Source organism: Bufo bufo, chromosome 6 (assembly GCF_905171765.1).
Source record: "Bufo bufo chromosome 6, aBufBuf1.1, whole genome shotgun sequence".
Classification (NCBI taxonomy): Eukaryota; Metazoa; Chordata; class Amphibia; order Anura; family Bufonidae; genus Bufo; species Bufo bufo.
In genome coordinates this window covers 66579631-66602048 of record NC_053394.1, presented here as the reverse complement: position 1 = coordinate 66602048, position 22418 = coordinate 66579631, and the positions used below count along the sequence as shown (strand labels likewise).

The window sequence follows — 22418 nt, the reverse complement described above, 5'->3', positions numbered from 1 at the left end:
GCTCGGGTCCGGATCTTTAACCAGGGAGATTGGGTTTTGGTTCTGGTACAGACAGTGGACAGTAAGTTACTGGCTAGGTGGCAGGGACCCTACGAGGTACTCGAAAAGATTGGAGAAGTAAACTACAAGGTACACCAGACAGTGTGGTGGAAGCCGGAGCAGGTGTACCATGTGAATTTACTCAAACCGTGGAAGGATAGGGAGACCAGTACTGACGATAGCCCGCGGCTGAGTTTTCTAGGGGGAGAGGTTCTGGCCCCTAAGTCTGAAGTAAGGGAAGCGGTTGCCACAGTAATGATTGCTGACAGCCTCTCCTCTAAACAGACTGTGGAGGCCAGGCAGTTCGTCAGCAGGAACACGGATGTGTTCTCAGACCTCCATGGATGCACTTCCATAATCCAGAATTACATGGTTACTGAGCCTCAGGCCAAAATCCGGTTGAAACCATACAGGGTACCTGAGGCCCGGCGACAGGTCATCTCTGAGGAAGTACAACTAATGCTGCAACTAGACGTCATCAAGGAGTCTAGAAGTGAGTGGGCCAGACCTATAGTACTGATACCCAAACCGGACAGGACGTTGCAGTTTTCCAACGATTTTCAAAAATTAAACGAGGTATCTAAGTTCGACGCATATTCCATGCTCCGGGTAGACGAGCTGATCGAGAGGTTGGGACAAGCCCAGTATTTTTCTGTTTTGGACCTCACCAAAGGGTACTAGCAGGTAGTATAGGTACCTTTAATGAAGGCTGCCAAAGAGAAAACGGCCTTCATCACACCGGAGGGGCTGTACCAGTATAAGGTGTTACCCTTTGGTCTGCATGGCTCCCCCGCCACTTTCCAAAGGCTAATGGATATTGTGCTGCGACCACATCGTCAGTACGCTTCAGCTTACCTGGACGATATTGTCATTCACAGTACCGACTGGGAAAGTCACCTGCCCAAAGTGCAGGCTATAGTAGACTCCCTTCGAAAAGCTGGACTACCGCTAACCCCAAAAAATGCACGATAGTGTTACAGACAAAATACCTGGGGTATGTCATTGGGCGCGGAGTGATCAAACCCCAAGTAAACAAAATAGAGGCGATAAGAAATTGGCCCCGATCTGTCACCACTAAACAAGTAAAGTCGTTCCTAGGAATGATAGGCTATTACATGAGATTTGTTCCCCACTTTGCCACTATAGCCGCGCCCTTGACACAGCTCTTGAAGAGACGAAAATCAGTGATGGTTCGTTAGGATGAGCGGACGGAATAGACTTTTTCCACTTTGAAGTCGGCCCTGTGCGGGTCACCGGTTTTGGTGACCCCAGACTTCAATAGAGAGTCCGTGGTACATACAGATGCCTCCGAAGTAGGCCTCAGTGCTGTACTCTCTCAGGAAGTCAACTGGGAGGAGCATCCTGTTGTCTTTTTAAGCCGCAAGCTCACTCCAGCCGAAACCAGGTATATTATAGTGGAGAGTGTCTGGCTATCAAGTGGGCACTCGAGTCTCTCTGCTACTATTTGTTGGGGAGAAAGTTCCGGCTGGTGACTGACCACTTCCCTCTCAAGTGGATGAGCCAGGCCAAAGAGAGAAATGCCTGAGTCACCAGTGGTTCCTGTCCTTACAGAACTTTAAGTTCTCAGTGGAACACAGGTCAGGCCGGTTGCAGGGAAACGCGGATGCTGTATGGCAGGTGTTCACCCCCTCAGGGTTGAATAAAGGGGAGGGGGTATGTAAGAAGGTACCTGGAATCATCGTTGGTGGAAGGTATGTGTCAACGACGTTCCTGGCCTTGGTGAAGTAAGAGCCGGTATTTTGCGTCAGCAGCAGTTATTGCTAATTGACACCTTGAGATTTAGCATGGCTGTCAGCTGATCCGGGATGGCTCTTACTGGGAGTATTCAAAGTGCTGGGTGGGTGACTACTCCCCATGTTCCAGGCCAAGTTTTGCCAGGCATAAAAACCAGCCAGCACTGCCAGGTGTGTGGATTTACCTCCCTCTGACAGTGGAGCTCAGGAGTCTGTGTGCAGTGAACTGAGGGCTGTGTTGGGATTTGAGCTGGGCTGCAGGACTCAGGCCCCTCTAAAGGCGAACAAACCACTTATGGACTTGATGAGGCTGAACTGCTAACAGGGTGTGAATTAACACCCAGGAGAAAAGATGACTTTTATTGCTTATAGACTTTCCTTGTGTGTGAACAAACACCAAGCCACCTGCGTTTTGTGATACACCTTATCTGCATTTTGTTATACACCAATGTGTGAATAAACACCACTGTTTGATTCAAGAACTGTGTACTTTGCATCTATACTGCATCCGCTAGTCATAACTACCAGAGCGAATCCCCACAACCCCAATAACAAGAACGGTTTGCTGGAATTACAAAGCTGTATTATGGCAATTTGTATCCACAGTCAGTGCAGCAAGGTGTAATCGGATTGTTCCTATTACCCAGGCTGTAAACTCCCCTTCTGAACCCTGTTTTGCTTCAATACTGTGGAATGATTCCTCCCTATCCTTTCCCTGAACTTCTATACAGCAAAATAAAAGTTTTAAAGTCTTTTCTATTACTGCCTTCTGACATCTCTCCCTGCACTAAGTACACAGAAAAATTGCTGAATCCAAGATGGCTGAGGCTTTTTATAGGGCTGTGACATCACAGGGCTGGCTGCTGATTGGCTGCATGCATGCATGGCATTGTAGGTGATCCCTTGTTCCCAGAGTTCCTTGCTCCATGTCCTAACACGTGCAGCAGCCATTTTAGGAAAAAATTTGATTCGTTACCACGAAGCATGAGGAAATTCGAATTGGGTCCATTTCGTCAACTTCGATTCGCTCATCTCTACTTTGAATCGCTCATATAGTTTGACCGGCCGCACACGCTCAGTTTCATCCTTCAACTGCCTCCTGAGCTGTGATAGGGAGAGCTGAGGCATAAAGAGGTCTGTCCTGTTGGGTTCCTTTTAAGGGCTCATGCACACAAACTTATTTTCTTTACATGTCCGTTCCGTTTTTTTTTTGCAGACCGTAAGCGGAACCATTAATTTCAATAGGTCCACAAAAAAAACTGAAGTTACTGTGTTTGCATTCCGTTTCCGTATGTCCGTATTTCCGTTCCGCAAACAAATAGAACATGTCCTATTATTGTCTGCATTACGGACAAGGATAGTACTGTTCTATTAGGGGCCAGCTGTTCCGTTCCACAAAATACGGAATGCACACAAACGCCATCCGTATTTTTTGCGGACCGCAAAATACATACGGTCGTGTGCATGAGCCCCAAGAGTCATGTTTCCAAAACCCAAAAAACAAGGTTGGCAGCTACTCACAAGAATGATCAGTTAATTGCAGGCAGAATGTTATAGAGCAGGAGGAGCTGAAAAGACTGATAACTTGGCATTTATTCATTTAAATCTGTCTATGCTTAGGAGTCCGGTGGGTGGTCTTACTCAATGACTGACAGTTTTCCATGTATAAATGTACATAGAGAGATAACGGTCAGTCACTGAGTAAGAACGCCCACTGGAGTTATACTTGAAATTTTCAATACTTTTTAAATTTCTCTCACGCCAATTTTCTGGCGTAAAAAAAAATCTGATACCCTGTATATACAACCTTTTAAAGGCCATGGTGACAAAAGTTTGTTGCAAATAGAGTTTCTGCTCTGCCCTAGCCACTTACGAAATGGGACGTGGCGAGGGTGGCGGTGGGGAGAAAGTGGGGCCAGTTACATTTATCTTTATTTGCCCCAGTTTTCTAGTGTGATTGAAGGCAGAAATCTACGACAGCTAGGAGGCAGCTGTAGATTTCAGTCTGGCACATGGCCTGCAGGAGGATGCACCAAATCTATGACTAGGACTGTGCCTCGGGATAAATTAGGCGCTTCCTCCGGCTGCGCAGGAGAAATCATGACAGTCTTGATAAATGTCCCCTTATATATCTGCTCAGCTTCTTCTGCTCTAGAACATACTACCTGTAGCTTGAACTTCACTTTCAATGTGACATATTCACTTTCAATGTATAATAATTTACACATTCGCTGAGAAAACAACTCAAATGTAAAAAATTTAACAGATTAAAAAATGAATATGAAATGTTGACGTAAAAGAGGTAAATCCCAATATAAAAACAGGTTTATCTCTTACATTCCACACTGTGCTATGACATAAAGCAATACAATCTTACAGAATTAGAGAAAAACAAAGAAAAATCAAGCCAAGAACGACATTTAGTGCAACAGGCCATGTGAGGAGTCTAGAAATAATCAGGGAGAGTAAAATATTTGTTTCACAAATAGGATTCATAAATTAACTTCAAAGAAAATATGTTTTGAACTGCTCCATATTTATTAAAATATAAATAATCATCAGCTTCATTTCACAATATACTCTTCATAGAAAACACAGGACCCAAAACTGTGGAGACCTTCTGCAAGATACCAAAACATTTAATATTTCATATTTGTGCTAGTGAATCCAGTGATGTCTCAAAGAGGACCTGTAACCACGAAATGCGGTGCAGTCTGCAGACAGCATGTTATAGATCAGGAGGGGCTGAGCAGATTGATATGTAGTTTTATGGTTATAGATATAGTAATTTATACATTTATGTGTTTCCTCTTTCTGAGCTCAGTTGTACACGGGGAGGTGTTATCAGTCATTGATAGCATTCTCTGTGTAAGTGTGTACACAATAGATAGCTGTCAGTCACTAGTAGCTGTACATGGGAGAGGTGTTATCAGTGATTGATAGGATTCTCTGTGTGTGTATACAGTGATAGCTGTTAGTCACTGATAGCTGTACATGGGGGAGGTGTGCAGTGATTAATAGTATTCCATGTGTAAGCGTGTATACAGAGATAGTTCTTAGTCACTGATAGCTGTACAATGGGGAAGTGTTATGAGTGATAGCATTATCTGTGTAAGTATGTATACAGAGATAGCTGTCAGTCACCAATAGCTGTACACAAGGAGGTGTCATCAGTGATTGATAGCATTCTCTGTGTAAGTGTGCATACAGAGATAGCTGTCAGTTACTGATAGTTGTACACGGGGCAGGTGTGATTAGGGATTGATAGCATTCCCTGTGTAAGGGTGTATACACAAATAGCTCTCAGTCACTGATAAGCCGGATCCTTGTACAACTGATCTAAAAAAGCAGAGACCTAAAAGTATAAATTATTCTATCATGGGAACTAGTGGGTATCACAGCTCACAGACCCATAGTAATGTTACTTTTTGTCCCAATAACTAAAGAAAAGATGACTAAATGTGCAAAACTGTGTTAAAGTGGGTTTCTAACCCTGTGTTTTCCTTGTTACAAAAAGGGATCGACCATTTATCGGATTTACCGATATTGCCGATATGCCGACAATGCGTCCAGCGCTGCTCGTTTATGAGAAAACATGGCGCTTGCCGCCATGTTCAGTTGCCGGAGTCAGTGGAGAAGGAGGGAGTGAGGGACTTTCTGCCTCCTATGACGCGGCCGCCGCAGAGCCCAATAAAATGAGCAGGCTCTGAAGCTGCCCGCACCACTGCCACCAATGAATGTCTGGCTAATAATAAAGCAGGAGGAAGGACAGGGGAGGGTTTACCGCTGCGCCGTCTCAGCTAGTGTGCTCGGTGAACGGCAGCAGCCTCCTCCTCCTGAGTGTCCTCCCCAGAGTCAAGCAGCCAGCATAGCAGGTGCCTGGCTACTGTGCACCAAGGATAATTTTAATACAAAATTTCATTGGTGGCAGTGGCAGCCTCTGATCGGAGCCCCAGCAGTGTAATCGTGGGGCTTCGATCGGTTACCATGGCAGCCAGGATGCTACTGAAGCCCTGGCTGCCATGGTGAGCTCCCTGCTGCTATGTGTACTATGCTCAGGGCAGCAAAGACAGTAAAAGATCCTATTCACCCTAATGGAGCTCTATTAGGGTGAATAGGGAATATCAGTAAACGTTATCGGCTATCGGCCTGAAAGTTCCCAGGTTATCGGTATCGGCTCTAAAAAAATCAATATCGGTCGATCCCTACTTATAATGATATAAAGTAACATAAGAAATAACACCTTACCAATACCATGCCGCTCCTATGGCGACGCTTCCCTGGTCCCCTACCGAAATCTGTTCATCTGGCTCCATTGATGACGTGTTAACATGACATGTGACCACTGCAACCATTGGCAATAGTGTCGACATGCTATGTCATCACTGAAGCTCAGTACACAGTGACTGGCAGGGAACTAGGAAAGTGTCAGCACAGGAGCCGCAGGGGACCAGTGAGGTGAGTGTTACTCCGTTTTGTTATTCTCTACCATTGTATAGAATAATTTAAAGGGTTTGTCTCACTTCAGCAAGTGGCATTTATCATGTAGAGAAAGTTAATACAAGGGACTTACTAATGTGTTGCGATTGTACATATTGCCTCCTTTGTTGGCTTGATTAACTTTTTCATCACAGTATACACTGCTCGTTTCCATGGTTACGAACACCCTCCAATCCATCAGCAGGGGCCGTGCTTGCACACTATAGGAAAAACTGCGGGCCTTTCTGGTGGTCGGGACCGTGGAAGCTCACCAAGGCCAGTGCTTTTTAATATACTGTGCAAGCACTACCACCGCTGATGGATTGCAGGGTGGAAACGAGCAGTGTATGATACGATATAAAAATGTGTCAAGCCAGCAAAGGAAGCAATATGGACAATCACAATACATTAGGAAGTGCCTTGTATTAAATTTCTCAACATGATAAATGCTGTTTGCTCAAGTGACACAACCCCTTTAACAAACATTTTCCAGACATTTCAAAATGACATCTATTCTGTTTGATAGGGGGAGAATTTCAGCTTGCAGATTATTTTTCACACAGATGGCCTACACTGCTATAAGTAAAACATAATGAAGAGTTCTCCAAGATTTCTGCTTGAATGGCAGTCATTGAGCCAGATTTATTAGATATTTACGCCACTTTTGTGGTGTGAAAAAGTAGCAAACTTTTTTGTGCAAGTGCTGTTTCTCCTCCGATATTGCCATTTTCCCGAAAAGGTGGCGTGGCCGAGGCCGGCGTCCCGCCACATTTATCATCTTCAGTTTTCTGGCACAGAAGAACACTGAAAACTATGCCAGCCAGGTGCAGGGGTCCAAATAGTATTTCCGGGCATAGTTTCTCATGGATTTCACTGCGATTCCGCATCAAATCCGCATGTATATTTTATTGCGGATTTGAAGTTTTGCCCTAATCTCATCCTTTGCATCAAAAAGGATGAAATCTGCACTAAAAATCTGTAGAAACAATTGACATTTTGCAGATTTCAAAATCCACATGGCAGATCAATTTCCGCATAAGATTTGTCAACTCTCGTTCTCTTTGCAGGTACTGGATTATGCGGTGGTTTCTCTACCCGAAAATCCATGCGGAGAAAACAAGTAATTCGCAACAAGTACAGGTAGACTTAACTATCTGCAAGAAGATATCTTTAAAACAGTGTGGATTCAAAACGCATGAGGGAAACTTCATTAAGACTGGATTGGCACTTCACATAGCGGTCTTAAACTGGATCACTGGAATGAGATGAGCATCTTAATAGGTTTGGTGCATCATCATGAACCCAAAATTGAAATCTATGCCTGCAATAAGTAGGTGCAGATTTGCATCAATTTTTGCGCCATTTTCTGGCTGTATACGTAATATATTTGTTGGCCTCTTGTCGATCCGTCCGACTAAACCCTGCAAAAAATGCAAGTTATAGTGGAAATGCAAAGGCATTTTTGATTTTTTTATGCCACAAAACGAGTGCAAATCTGTAGATCGCTGCAGTGTATGAGACGGTTTCATCACACAGTGAGTAAGCTTTATTCACACATGACCTGAGCAGGAAGCAGTATAAAGAAGGCACACACTAAGTCTACCTAAAGACCATTTTAATTTGGGCTATAATGATCATGGAAATATATATCATTTTTTCTGGACGGTCATCCTTTAGGGATGGTATCTAGGCTAAATAAAAAGTTCTTTGCAGTGTTCTGTGTACGACAAGGCTGGTAACTGCTAGCTGGAGACGGTGAAGTCCAAGCGATGCAGCGACGTAGCCAGGGCTGCATAGAGGTGAGATGTAGTGAAGCGAAGGCTGTACACTGGGCTGCTGGTGGGAGATGACAAGGAGAAGGACTAGAAAGACAAAGAGAAATACATCATGCCAAATATGAACAGTAAATCCCAACCTCATTACTATGGGGGGGGGGGGGGGGCACCAAATTTTTTTTTCCCACTCTCAGGAAACTCTACTAACATTCCCATTTTTAAAAAGCGACCCACAATGCATTCTATAATTCTAGATTGTGGCCAAGACTTGTGCCCGCATTCCAAGCATCTATGAGCTGTTGCTGCTATCTTCTGGGGAAACCCTGCTTCGGTAACTCTGGCCCACCTGTACCATACCCCACCGTGCTACTATGCTTGGTTTTAAAATAAATCTGTAAGCTTAAAGGGGTTCTCTCATCTTAGACATTGGTGCCATATCCTAGCGATATGCCACCAATGTCAGAAAAGTCCCAGAAGGTGGGACCTGCACCTATCTCCAGAATGGGACCCTCAAAATGATTGTAGAGCAGCCATGCAGAGGCGGCCATCCTCCATTCATTTCTATGGGACTGCCAAAATTAGTCGAGCGCTGGCTCGGCTATCTCTAGCAGTCCCAGAGATGTGAATGGAATGGTGGCCCCGCATGCATGGCTACTCTTCGCTCACTTCGGGGGTCTTGTTCTGGAAATAGGTACGGGTCCTATAGAAATAAATGGCGAGCACGCTGAGCATGCACTGTGTACTCTCCTTCAATTTCAGGAGCTCATTCTGGAGATAGATGTGGTGTCTCAGAGGCAGGACCCGCACCTATCTGATTTTGATGGCATATACTAGTGATATGCCATCGAATTCCGAGATGACACAACCCCTTTAACCTCTTAAGCACACAGGGCGTACAGGTACACCCTGTGCATTTTCGATCACCGCTGCGCGGCGGGCGGTGATCAGAACAGAGTGCCTGGTGAAATCATTCAGCAGGCACTCTGTGACAATGCCGAGGGTGGTCCTGTGACCCCCCCATATCGGCGATCGCAGCAAACCGCAGGTCAATTCAGACCTGCGGTTTGCTGCGTTTCCAGGTTATTCGGGTCTTCGGTGACCCGGAATAGGATGGTGATTGGTGGTGTGATAATACACCACCAATCACCATCCTTAGATCCTGAGAGGTGGCGGTGACATCACCTCTCAGGATCGCATCCTATTGGCTGGACGGGCGGGGGTTAACTTCCCCCAGCTCTGCTCTCCTCCCTCACACTGCTTCCATGGAGCCAGGAGAGAGGAGCGTCCGTCCACCTCTGAGCCCAGCACCCCCACGTGAGCCACCATAGTGCCATCTGGCACTCAAAAGTTTGCAGGGACAGGTTTAGGGAAAGGTTAGATTAGGCAGGGAGAATGAGGGATAGTTTTTTTGGGCTTCATCCTGATCGGGTGTCTGGGGTCCACAGACCCTAGACCCCCCAGGGGTGCTGCAGATTGCCCCTCTGCCCATCCACACACACATTTTTGGGGCGCAAGCGCCTTTTTTTTTTGTGCGTGCGCTGACTTTGGCCGGCACTCTTAGCGTCCGGCCACTGTTAGCGCATCGCCCATCGGACTGCTGATCAGCGAGTTTGAATCGTATTTTTTTTTTTTCTTCAAATTTTTGGGGCTTTCAAAATTTTTTTCTGTTAGGTTTCGGGTGGGTTAGGGTAGGGTATAAGTGAACGTGAACACAATATATGACGAAAAAAAATCTCAGAATGGCCTGGATAAGTTAAGGCGTTTTAAAGTTATTTACACATAAAGTGACACTGGTCAGATTTGCAAAAAATGGCCTGGTCCTTAAAGGGCTTCTGTCACCCCACAAAACTCATTATTTTTTTTTTGGATAGTTATATTCCTTATAGCGCGATATAGGAGAATATAATAGTCTTACTTACTTTCATGCGGCCGATTCTTTAGAAAACGAAGTTTTATAATATGTAAATCAGGGCTCTACCAGCAAGTAGGGCGTCTACTTGCTGGTAGCCGCAGCAGAAAACCGCCCCCTCGCCGTGTTGATTGACAGGGCCAGCCGCGATCTCCTCCTCCGGCCGGCCCTGTCAGTATTTCAAAAATCGCGCGCCTCTGGTCATTCGGCGCAGGCGCTCTGAGATGAGGAGGCTCGTCTCCTCAGCACTCCCTCAGTGCGCCTGCGCCGATGACATCACCGAAAGAGAAGACGTCATCGGCGCAGGCGCACTGAGGGAGTGCTGAGGAGACGAGCCTCCTCATCTCAGAGCGCCTGCGCCGAATGACCAGAGGCGCGCGATTTTTGAAATACTGACAGGGCCGGCTGGAGGAGGAGATCACGGCTGGCCCTGTCAATCAACACGGCGAGGGGGCGGTTTTCTGCTGCGGCTACCAGCAAGTAGACGCCCTACTTGCTGGTAGAGCCCTGATTTACATATTATAAAACTTCGTTTTCTAAAGAATCGGCCGCATGAAAGTAAGTAAGACTATTATATTCTCCTATATCGCGCTATAAGGAATCTAACTATCCAAAAAAAAAAAAAGAGTTTTGTGGGGTGACAGAAACCCTTTAAGGTGAAAATGAGCCCGGTCCTTAAGGAGTTAAAAAGCAGGTATATTTAAGGACAGTATATTGTAGTTACAAATCCGTACTACTGGTAGCCAAATTAACACCAGAAAAAATATTGGCATTTAGATACTAGTTCAGTGTGCTCATGAGGACAGTGCTTCCCCCACCTCTCTCTGCAGTAACTGATGGGCTTGGTGTCAATCACTACGAGAAGAGGCTGGGGGAGCGCTCCACTCCTGAATATGCAAGACTCATAAATGATGTGTTCTAGTAGCCAAACAGCGCAATATAAGCTATGGGTCCATTGTATTCTTCCAGGCACAATATTTTTTTTGTGTGACATTTTGGCTACTAGCAGTATGGACCAGTAACTGTAATATGCTGCTCTTACATAGGACTACATATTAAGCTTACAGATCCACTTTAAATCTATATATTAGAAAGTGTGTTCTCTGCTCTTACCTGTAAACATTGATTCATTCTTTTGTCCCACAGTCTAACAACGCCATAGTATGAAGATCCACTGGCTATCATATTGTTCCCATCACTTTGTATGCAGTACAGTGCGCTGTCATGGGGTTCTTCCCATTCGCTGACGCATCTCCTGAAAAGATACGGACAAGAAAGATTTAGCACTGAAATTTTTGATAAATTGAATACGTTTGAAAGATACAGCGCACTCCTTTACCTCTCCAGGCATATTCTCTCTATATACACAGTACCTATACTGCACTAGTCAAACGCAAATAGTTCTATTTCAGAATTTAAACCCCCAGGTGCGAATAGTTTTATTTCTAAAGAAAGTTGTCACCTTCAACGTTGGCTAGATAATATACCGAGAAGTCAATAAAAAGGAACTGTACTAAACCAGAAGAGTATGAAAGAGAGGCAGATTATATGCATAAAAGAGTGGAATCAAAGGGTTACAGTACAGGAAACTTAATAGCCCAAAAGATAGAAATAGGACAGGTAAATAGACAGACCCTACTTGGAGAAAAAGGGAATGGTAAAAACAGAAATAAAGGAGGAGGAAATAACAATCCCACCCATCATTATACCATATAATGGCCAAGTGACACTTTTCAAGAAAACGGTCAATAAACATTGGGATGCCTTGAAAGAGGATAAAGTGGTTCGAGAGTTAATTCCCACGGTGCCGAGATTCATCTACCGGAAATATGGTGGCATCTACTAGTGGGTGCATGACCAGACAGAATAATAATAATAAAAATGTGAAAAATTACAAGGACGAAGGGCAACAAAAAGGCTTTTACCCATGTAAAAAATGTGTAGGCTGTAATAAGTCCAAAAATAATAAAATACAAGTACAAATAGAAAATAATGATGGATCATATAAAGAGAACATCAGAGAATGTATTACATCTAACAGCTGGGGGTGATATATGTGATAACATGCCCCTGCAATAAGGTCTACATTGGCAGTACAAAAAGACAATTGAAGAAAAGGGTGGGAGTTTGAGGGACTCCCGATATCACGGCACTACAAAGAAAAACATGATGGGAAATTTACTGGGTCAATTTTCTGTTGGATAGAAGTGGTGAGGTGATTTTATTAAAAACATTTCCAGAATAGAAACAAAATGGATTTTTAACATGAATACATTGGCACCTGGGGGTTTAAATTCTGAAATAGAACAATCTGCATTTGAATAGTGCAGTATAGGTGTATATATATATATACACTGCTCAAAAAAATAAAGGGAACACAAAAATAACACATCCTAGATCTGAATTAATTAAATATTCTTCTGAAATACTTTGTTCTTTACATAGTTGAATGTGCTGACAACAAAATCACACAAAAATAAAAAAATGGAAATCAAATTTTTCAACCCATGAAGGTCTGGATTTGGAGTCACACTCAAAATTAAAGTGGAAAAACACATTACAGGCTGATCCAACTTTGATGTAATGTCCTTAAAACAAGTCAAAATGAGGCTCAGTAGTGTGTGTGGCCTCCACGTGCCTGCATGACCTCCCTACAACGCCTGTGCATGCTCCTGATGAGGTGGCGGACGGTCTCCTGAGGGATCTCCTCCCAGACCTGGACTAAAGCATCTGCCAACTCCTGGACAGTCTGTGGTGCAACAGGACGTTGGTGGATAGAGCGAGACATGATGTCCCAGATGTGCTCAATTGGATTCAGGTCTGGGGAACGGGCGGGCCAGTCCATAGCATCAATGCCTTCGTCTTGCAGGAACTGCTGACACTTCAGCCACATGAGGTCTAGCATTGTCTTGCATTAGGAGGAACCCAGGGCCAACCGCACCAGCATATGGTCTCACAAGGGGTCTGAGGATCTCATCTCGGTACCTAATGGCAGTCAGGCTACCTCTGGCGAGCACATGGAGGGCTGTGCGGCCCTCCAAAGAAATGCCACCCCACACCATTACTGACCCAATGCCAAACCGGTCATGCTGGAGGATGTTGCAGGCAGCAGAACGTTCTCCACGGCGTCTCCAGACTCTGTCACGTCTGTCACATGTGCTCAGTGTGAACCTGCTTTCATCTGTGAAGAGCACAGGGCGCCAGTGGCGAATTTGCCAAACGTCCTGCACGGTGTTGGGCTGTAAGCACAACCCCCACCTGTGGACGTCGGGCCCTCATATCACCCTCATGGAGTCTGTTTCTGACTGTTTGAGCAGACACATGCACATTTGTGGCCTGCTGGAGGTCATTTTGCAGGGCTCTGGCAGTGCTCCTCCTGTTCCTCCTTGCACAAAGGCGGAGGTAACGGTCCTGCTGCTGGGTTGTTGGCCTCCTCCACGTCTCCTGATGTACTGGCCTGTCTCCTGGTAGCGCCTCCATGCTCTGGACACTACGCTGACAGACACAGCAAACCTTTTTGCCACAGCTCAAATTGATGTGCCATCCTGGATAAGCTGCACTACCTGAGCCACTTGTGTGAGTTGTAGACTCCGTCTCATGCTACCACTAGAGTGAAAGCACCGCCAGCATTCAAAAGTGACCAAAACATCAGCCAGGAAGCATAGGAACTGAGAACTGGTCTGTGGTCACCACCTGCAGAACCACTCCTTTATTGGGGGTGTCTTGCTAATTGCCTATAAATTCCACCTGTTGTCTATCCCATTTGCACAACAGCATGTGAAATTGATTGTCACTCAGTGTTGCTTCCTAAGTGGACAGTTTGATTTCACAGAAGTGTGATTGACTTGGAGTTACATTGTGTTATTTAAGTGTTCCCTTTATTTTTTTGAGCAGTGTATATATATATATATAGATATAGAGAGAGAGAGAGAGAGAGAGAGAATATGCCTGGATAGGTATCAGAACGTATTACAAGAGGGGAAGTAAACCAGAGAAAGTGCATATATACAAGAAATCCAGCAGCACTATCATATTCCTTTTCCCTGACGGACAGCGTACTGTCTGAAACGCGTTGGACGAAGTTTGGTACTCGCAACTATACGTAGTTTGTATAGTGACGTCACTAGTCGTGCCTTGAGAGCGCGAGGTATAACTTATATTCACGGTATTGCGCCACCGGCTGGGGCGCGATCCGTATCTTAGAAACCAGACCTATACTCAGCTTGATCCCCATACTGCATAGAGAGGAAGATAGACGCCACGGAATGAGGACCACTAGTAAGGTAACTTATGTTACAATTGGTTATAAGTGTCTGCGATCTACTTTCAGCAGGGGCATCTTACTGGTTGAGAGAAAGGAGTGAGCGGTATCTTTCATGCTTATTCAGTTTTACTTATATTGTGCAGTAGTTCTTGCGGTCCTGCTGCCAAGTATAGAGAAGGAGGGTATAAGAGCCAGGGAGACACTATAGCATACTGAGAATTTTTGATAAATACCATATTGAACGCTTCAAATTGCAGTGTTTGGTCATTGTCATTAATGTATTGTAGCTCTAGTAGGCTATGACAAATGGAGATATCACTGATGGGGTATCACAGTGGCAATATGTGTAAGGATTGGTAGTAGTCTAGACAGTCTAGACTGCCATAGGAGCAATGATGTTCCATTTAAAGTTCCATAGCTGGTGATGATACTACATTACTTCATAAGGTTATGTCAGTGACATTAATTTAAAGCTAAAGATCCTAAAATACACTTGAAATAAGTACACATGAAGTTGTAGCAACTACAAGATACCAATAGTGGGCACTATAAAAGCAAATTATACAGCTCCCCCTCCCACGATCATCCCGCCATATAAACCTCTTTTAAAAGGGGTTATCTGGGAAAAGATATTGATGGGTAGGTCCGCATTGGACCCTTGCCGATCAGCTGTTAGAAGAAGCTGGGCACTCCGTCAGCACCGCGGCCTCTCCCTAGGCCAGTGACGTCACCGTACATTGGTCATGTGGCCTAGTTGCAGCTCAGCCCCATTCAAGTCAATGGGGCTGGGCTGCAATACCAAGCACTGCCACCAGTAAGTTTCTGCATTTCTGGTCAATGTAAGACTTGAATATTTTTTATTTAGAGTAACAGAAACAATGTTGTGTTTCTTTACACACATTGTATCAATGGATGAGGAGCACACTGTAACACGAGTACTTTGTACGCTTCAATAAACAAGTAAATATTCCTCAAAAATATGTGATAAATACAAGGTCAATGTGAAGTAGAAATAACCACCAAAAGGATCAATTCTCACAACAGGCTCTAAAGGCTCCCTGCAGAGTGCGCCCTGAGGGAGACACGCTCCACAGAGAGGGAACTTACTGTATTGACGATTATATTTCCTTCACTCTTAGGTCAAGCGCAGCTGAGAAGCAGGAAATCCCTAAGTACCCCTTTGTGTGTGGATCAATAGCATTTTAAGTAGCTTCTCATTGCAGAAGGGAAGTGTTTCATTGGCTCTACTTTGTACTGCAGGGTCTCTAAGCAAGGACGCTATCTTACCATCAAACTCACGGCCTCTGCCTATTATAACTACAGAGAGTTTCTGCTATAATTTATAACATTAGCATTACTGCCTTGCAGCTTGGAGGGCATTGGTGTGATTCTGAACCATAGCCACCAGTCAGGTTACCAGCTTGCCCCCAGTGACAATACAACTACTGTTTGCCATGGCTCAATCGTATGATGCTTGCTTGACTCATCTATCTAAGTTTACCGACAAAATGTGTCCTGAGGTGATGTGTCTAACACATAGTACATATCCATAGGCCATCAACAAGATGATGATCTAGCTGAGAACTTCTTAATGGCCAGGGGTAGAATTGCATAAAAAAATGCAAAAAAGTTCAAAAAACTCCATTCACGGATCCCAAGCTGCTCCTGTTCCAATGCTTCCCGGTCCATCTCGAGACAAAGAAAATGATCTCTCATCACTGAGAGCCACCATTGGGAATCAAACACCTTTATACCCTAGATCAGGGCTGGCCAACCTGCGGCTCTCCAGCTGTTGCAAAACTACAACTCCCAGCATGCCCAGACAGCCTACAACTATCAGCCTACGGCAGGGCATGGTGGGAATTGTAGTTTTACAACAGCTGGAGAGCCGCAGGTTGGCCATCCCTGCCCTAGATGAAGGCCCATTTGGAACTATGCTATCAGGTCCGAGTTGACAGTGGATCTGTTATTTCAGTGGAACGTGACTGCCAATGTGCACCTTCCTATGTAATGGGTCTCTAGCCAGAATCCATTCATTTGCAAGAATAGTGGGGAACAACTTCTAAGGTTCCCAAAACGCCCCACACTATTCTCCACCATCCCCAGCTAGTGTTTGAGCATTGGGTCAGGTGGAAAATAAAAATCTGACATAACCCATGAATGTTTAGTGTTCTACAGGGATCTGCATTAATAAATTATAATAGGATGGCATCACTTTCACATCGTCTGACATCTTGTCTATCCCAATAAGTGAAAAGCAGGAAGACCAATTAGTATCTGGCAGAAAAGAACCATGGCTGAAAGATAATCAATTCTATGGAGACCAGACCTGTCCTTCTCCCATTAATGTAGGATGCTGAGAGTAAACAAACTGTTCCCCTTGACCTTATGTGCAGTCACACTGACTCTGTGCTAAGTGGTAATGTAGCCAATCGATAAATCTGAGTTGCTGGATGCTGCATACTGCTGGCAGCCGTGCTGCTCATTTAGACAGCACTTATATAATATCCACCCAGGCATTACCATAGATGTACTGCAGATCACAAAAAGAGTGCAAAAGAATGCTGGCGCTTAAAGGAAAAGTCCACTTCTGCACAATATATTTGTATCAGATAAAATCCTCATAAAATGTTTTTCCTAATACTTTGCTTTACATTAGATATGAGCTATTAGATTGTAAGTGAAGCGAATAGTTATGAATTTCACAAAAATGTTTCCGCCAAATGAATCCAAAGTTTTGGCAATTCACTTTGGACGAATTGTGCAAAACGGTGCCCAGTGCCATTTTACTGTGAAAATTGGTGGGGAAAACAACAGGAAGAAAGAAGATGGAAGATCACTTGACCCTGGGAGGGAGGACTTGCCCTGACTGGCTCAGAGGCTGACAGACAGCCTGATCAGCCGATCAGGAGGCAGTAATATAGGGAGAGCATAAGGAGAGAATATGGAGATATAATTGGCTACAGTTTAGGGTTTTTATCAAGGAAAGCTTAGCACCAAGTGAGGGAGACACTAAGTTGTGTGTTGTTTCCTAGTTCATACAACTTGTTGGCAACTAAGTTCTGCATTTAAAAACTCTTTTTTTTTCTATATCTGGTCGTAGGCTTATTGCCAGCACTTCAATAGCATACATTCTGCTGTAGTGTGCTGAAGAGGAGGGGACATCAGAGGAGGGTGGTGGCATTGGCAATAAAGAGTAGAGGCAATGTACGGGCAGAACCTCCCAAAAAACTGCCAGCACCAGATCTACTTCTATTATGGTCAGCTGATGACGCAACTTTTGGAAACTGGCGATGCAAATTCTGAGTCTTCACCCCAGTGGTATCATCATTTCCCGAGCTGACCATAATAGAAGTAGATCTGGTGCTGGGAGTTAATGCTTCTCCAATTCAGACTACTCCCTCCTCCCCTACCCCATTGCCAGCCATCAATAAGGGAATGTATGGCAAGAAAAGAAAAGAACGCGCCTAGCAATCTGATGGTGAGCAAGCTTAACTCCCAAGTTGCTGGAGATGCAGGCTCTGCCGTACCACTTAGTAGATTCTGCTGCCTTTAGGGAACTGATGGTGTGCGCTCAGCCTTGCTAGAAGATATCTAGATGCCATGGGTTCTCCAAAAAATACATCCCTGCCTTGTATTGTTAGCATGAATCTATCAGATGATTAGTGGATAGTCATGCCCTTAGACTTTCTTCCTTTTTTTTATATAGATGGCCTAGTCTCAAGATAATCCATCAATATCAGATCGGTGGGGCTCTGCCACCCCGCACCCCTGTCGATCAGCTGTTTAATTGTAGCTCAGTTGCCTGAAGTTGTGACTGGAACTACACACTGCAGAATGGATGGAGCTGGTAACTGCACTGCTGCTCCTACTCACTTCAATACCAGCTCTGTCCACTACATAATGGACGGAGCTGTGTAGTTCCTGCGCCGACTACCCTGAGGATAAGCGATTAGTATCAAAATCCTGGACAACCCCTTTAAAGGAGTTGTCCAGGATTAGAAAGAAATGGCTGCTTTCTTTCAAACACAGCCCCACACCTGTCCATGGGTTGTGTTTGGTATTGCAGCTCAGCTCTTTTGAAGTGAAAGGATAATCTGGAATACCACACACCTCCTGTGTACAAGTGTGGCAAAGTCTTATGAAGAAAGAAGCCATGTTTTTCTAATACTGGACAGCCCCTTTAAGACCGTACTTCATACATTTATAAATTGAGCAGAATAGTAAAGCTGTTTACAGGATTGGTACTAAGCTCCCCCTAGTGGTGGCTACAGCCATACATAATATTATTAATTAACTCAAATTCTATGCAGAGAATTTGGAATTATGTATTAGACAAGACCAGAGCTTTCACAGGTCAAACAGTTTTAAGAAATGTATTCTGACAGAATTTGTAAGCGACAAGTGAAGAATGCAGTGCTCGTAGGAGTGCGGTGATCTCTTCTCTGTTTCCTTGCTTCCCTGTCAACATTGAAGCGATCAGGTGTAATTACAGCTTGAATGGGACAGCTGAGGATAGGTCATCAATAATACAAAAGTGGAGAACCCCTTTAATAATACAGCCTTTGTTGAAATTCTGTGCCATTTTCTATATTTCATAAGGTATGGCCAAGTCTTTTGTGCTGTCCACACAGAGGTCCTGTCCATAAAATGGCTGCTGATGGAGGATCATGTGATCAGGCAAATCATCTTTATTTGACATCTCCTCCATTCAATTACAATGCACCTGCCATCTGCACTTGTACTGTTGGGAGTTTAGTGCAGGGGCAGTGTATCTGAATGGAGGAGGCTGAATTATGTGTCTGGTCACATGACCCTCAGCAGCCATCTTATGGACAGGACACATATACGGACAGCACAGAGGATTTGCCTAACAAGGGGGCATGGCTTATGAAATATAGTAAATGGCACAGACTATTGACATGGTTATATTCGTGCGTGTCATACAGTCATTTTACATACAGACTGGTCAACAGTAGCCAGAAAGCGGCCAACCCCTTAAATTTTTTTTGCTGTTTTTATCCAGATTATTATTTTTTTATTTACATGACAATGTAAGTATATATGGGATTAGCAAGGGCGGACTGGGAACTTTAAGTTGCCTTGGCAAAAAAATCTAAAAGGGTCCTCATGTTATAGGCAGGTCCATGTTATAGACAGAAGGAGGGGGCAACACGTGTTGGTCTTGCCTACTTAAGTAGGCAGGGATAGGAAGACCACAGTGCAGCACTAAATACTGTCCCAGCAGAACCAAATACCACAGTGGATCACAATATACATGAGTTCTGTTCCAGGTCATCATCTCCGATGAAGGCCCCAGAACTGCGGCCTGAGACGCTTGTGTCCCTGTGCCATTTGTACACTGCCTTATATAGTGGCATGTGGCCTACGAGGGCGAGCAGAACGGCAGGTAGTCAGGCCCTGCTGCAGTATTCACCATCCTGAGGACAACCATATGACTGAATTCAAAAGGGCACCTGCGGCTGCCGACCAGGTACATAAGCACCTCATCCTCCCAGCGTTAATTACCTCTGAGACCATCAGGTCATTATGTATCCGACCAGTGGCAGTGAGGTGGGCTTGGGCGGCCCCCTGGGCATCAGCCCACCATGAAAATTTCTCTGCAGGGTTTATGGCCAGTCCTCCCCCAGGGACTAGCAGTACTCATGAGCATGATACTGACAGTGGAAGCACGTGTCATATTTTCAGTGCTGTGATGGATAAAACTGTTCCACCTACTTGCAAGAAGATGAGGCTACAGATCACATGTAACTGAAGGTAAAACTGCTGGACACTGAATATGCAAATTTTGGATTTTATTTTCTAAATTCATAAATGACATTAATCTTGTGATGAGATTAATAATGAAGACACCAGACCCTGTTCAATATAATCAAACTAGCCTAAGAAGGAACAAATGCTCTCAGTATGTACCAGCTTCTGAACTGGACATGTCAAGCATGCTTAGGCACCAACAAAGCAGATCCACTGTGGAGCCTCGCCAGTGGCCATAATTAAAAGTTATTTTAAAATTATTTTCTAATTGCAGTGGGAGTGTGATTGCTCATTCCTCTGATGCCTTTGACTCCCTCATCTGTTTCTCAGACCTCGGATGGTGTGATAATATACACATACAGCTTGTGTTAGGCTGCGGGAAGACATCTTGGATAATCAGATATTGTACTCACAAATCCCTGAAAACTGACGACTGTTCTACGTGTAATTTTACTTTTAATTGGGTCTTCCAATGCAATTAGCATTCTAAAGCCTGCATTGTGTGCAAAACAATGGCGTACCTACCATGGAAGCAGACCGCGTGACTGCTATGTGGCCCAGGGAGAAGGAGGGCCCTGCGCTGAACAACTTCTCTTCCCAAGAATAATCCACCGCATTTTCTTGCTGCTGCCACTAGGTGGAGCTCAGTGCATAGAGTTTATTTTAAGGTTTCCAATTATGCAAATAGTAATTGTATAAATTCTGAAGCACTGAGCTCCCCCTAGAGGTGGCTGCAGGAAGCTAACTTCACTATAAGTAGGAGATTTATCAGTGTATTTATTGAATGAGCACAATATTTAAGAAGAACCCATTTCACTCTTTCATAAAAAAAACTTACGGTAGATGAAACAGATGAAGTGGAGGACAACTTTTTTCATTACTTTAATTTTTTTTATTAAAACCTTTGTCCATTTTAATTGGAAAAATGTAAATTCCTCAGAAATATGATGAGTGGCGCTTTATGGCTCGTTATATCTGGAACCATTTGATGCACCCATGTTGAGAAACTGGTGTAAGGGGGCCTATACTAAGTTTTGCTATGGGGCCCAGTTAGATCTGTGTACACTCCTGGTGCATTACACATGTATACAGAACCAAATGGAAGTTCAGACAGATACTCCATGTATCAGAAGCATCCTGATTATTGAAACCAAACTAACCTAAAATCACCACAGGAGGACCAAATGGCATTTACAGTAGAGCAGGTAGTAACTCTTGTCCGTAGTTGACTACTGATAGTATCAGATTTACACCTTAGGTGAACAATGCTCTAAGAACCAGTCTTTCATGAGTATCCATCTTTTTTTATTAAAGATGGCCAATTGTAGTATTCTTCTGTCGGAGCTTAAAGTGAATATCCACTCTTGAATTTATATATATATAGAAGAAAAATGGCGGCACTGGCTAAAAGGGGAAAGGTACGGGTGCACGTCCCAAGGGGAATGGACTTCCTACCCCGATAAATGGATCCAGAAAAAAGAGCGGCACCCCGATGGATAAAAGCAAGTGAACCCTTTATTCATCCAGGTGGTGCAACGTTTCGGCTCCAAACATGAACCTTCTTCAAGCTTGAAGAAGGCTCATGTTTGGAGCTGAAACGTTGCACCACCTGGGTGAATAAAGGGTTCACTTGCTTTTATCCATCGGGGTGCCGCTCTTTTTTCTGGATCTATATATATATATATATATATATATATATATATATATATATATATTTAACACATTTGTGGCAATTCATTTCTTAATGTATCTTTAAATCATTTAGAGCTCAGTTTGTCTAATACAGAACTCCAAACCCTTGACAACCTGCAGCTAGAGGGAGCTTTGGAGCTACTGCACACTGTCTATACATCAGACCAGATTCGTTCATAATTCTTTCGCAGTGAGGGGCTGTCCCTGCTGCTCAAAAGGCTCCCCCCCCCCGGAGCTGTTAGTCTTGCGCCTTAAGCGCAAAGGCTCTGCTGCTGCTGAACCAGTGACTGTGCACGTAGTGTTTGCAGGCACAAGATGGACAGGGCCGGGTGAGATGTCTGTCGCTGTCAATCAAGCGGGAGGGTGAAGCCTCTTGACCAGTGGGGACAGCCCAAGGACTTTGTGTGATGAATGAATCAATTCATAAGAATTGATTTGCTCATCTCTACATTGGACTCAATAATAACACAGAATGTAGTCTCAAAGCTCCCCCTAGTGGCATCTGCAGGCAGCTAGACTGTTGTGTTTTAGATGTATTTATTTCTATGCATGGGATCTGGAGCAATAGATATGCTAAAAAAAGAAATTTGGATCTTGATTTTATATGTAGATTCACTTTAAAGCATAAAGCTGCACTGCATATATATACACTTAAAATGGAAACTGCTGCTCGACTATGTATAATCCTTGATTATCTAATATCACACATTCTTACGAAGTCATCCCTTGAC

The 22418-nt window shown here is 44.2% G+C and overlaps 1 protein-coding gene across 2 annotated transcripts in view; it reads right to left on the bottom strand.

The window, feature by feature from the left end:
• Positions 1–7870: 7870 nt before the first annotated feature.
• Positions 7871–22418, bottom strand: part of FBXW4 (F-box and WD repeat domain containing 4) — a 192736-nt gene continuing 178188 nt past the window's right edge. For both annotated transcript variants that reach the window (XM_040435583.1, XM_040435582.1), the window contains 2 exons: positions 11070–11211; positions 7871–8134 (listed from right to left, as the gene is read on the bottom strand). In XM_040435583.1, coding sequence (XP_040291517.1) covers positions 8015–8134; positions 11070–11211 — 262 coding nt within the window. In that variant the 3' untranslated portion in view covers positions 7871–8014. The remainder of the gene's footprint in view (positions 8135–11069; positions 11212–22418) is intronic.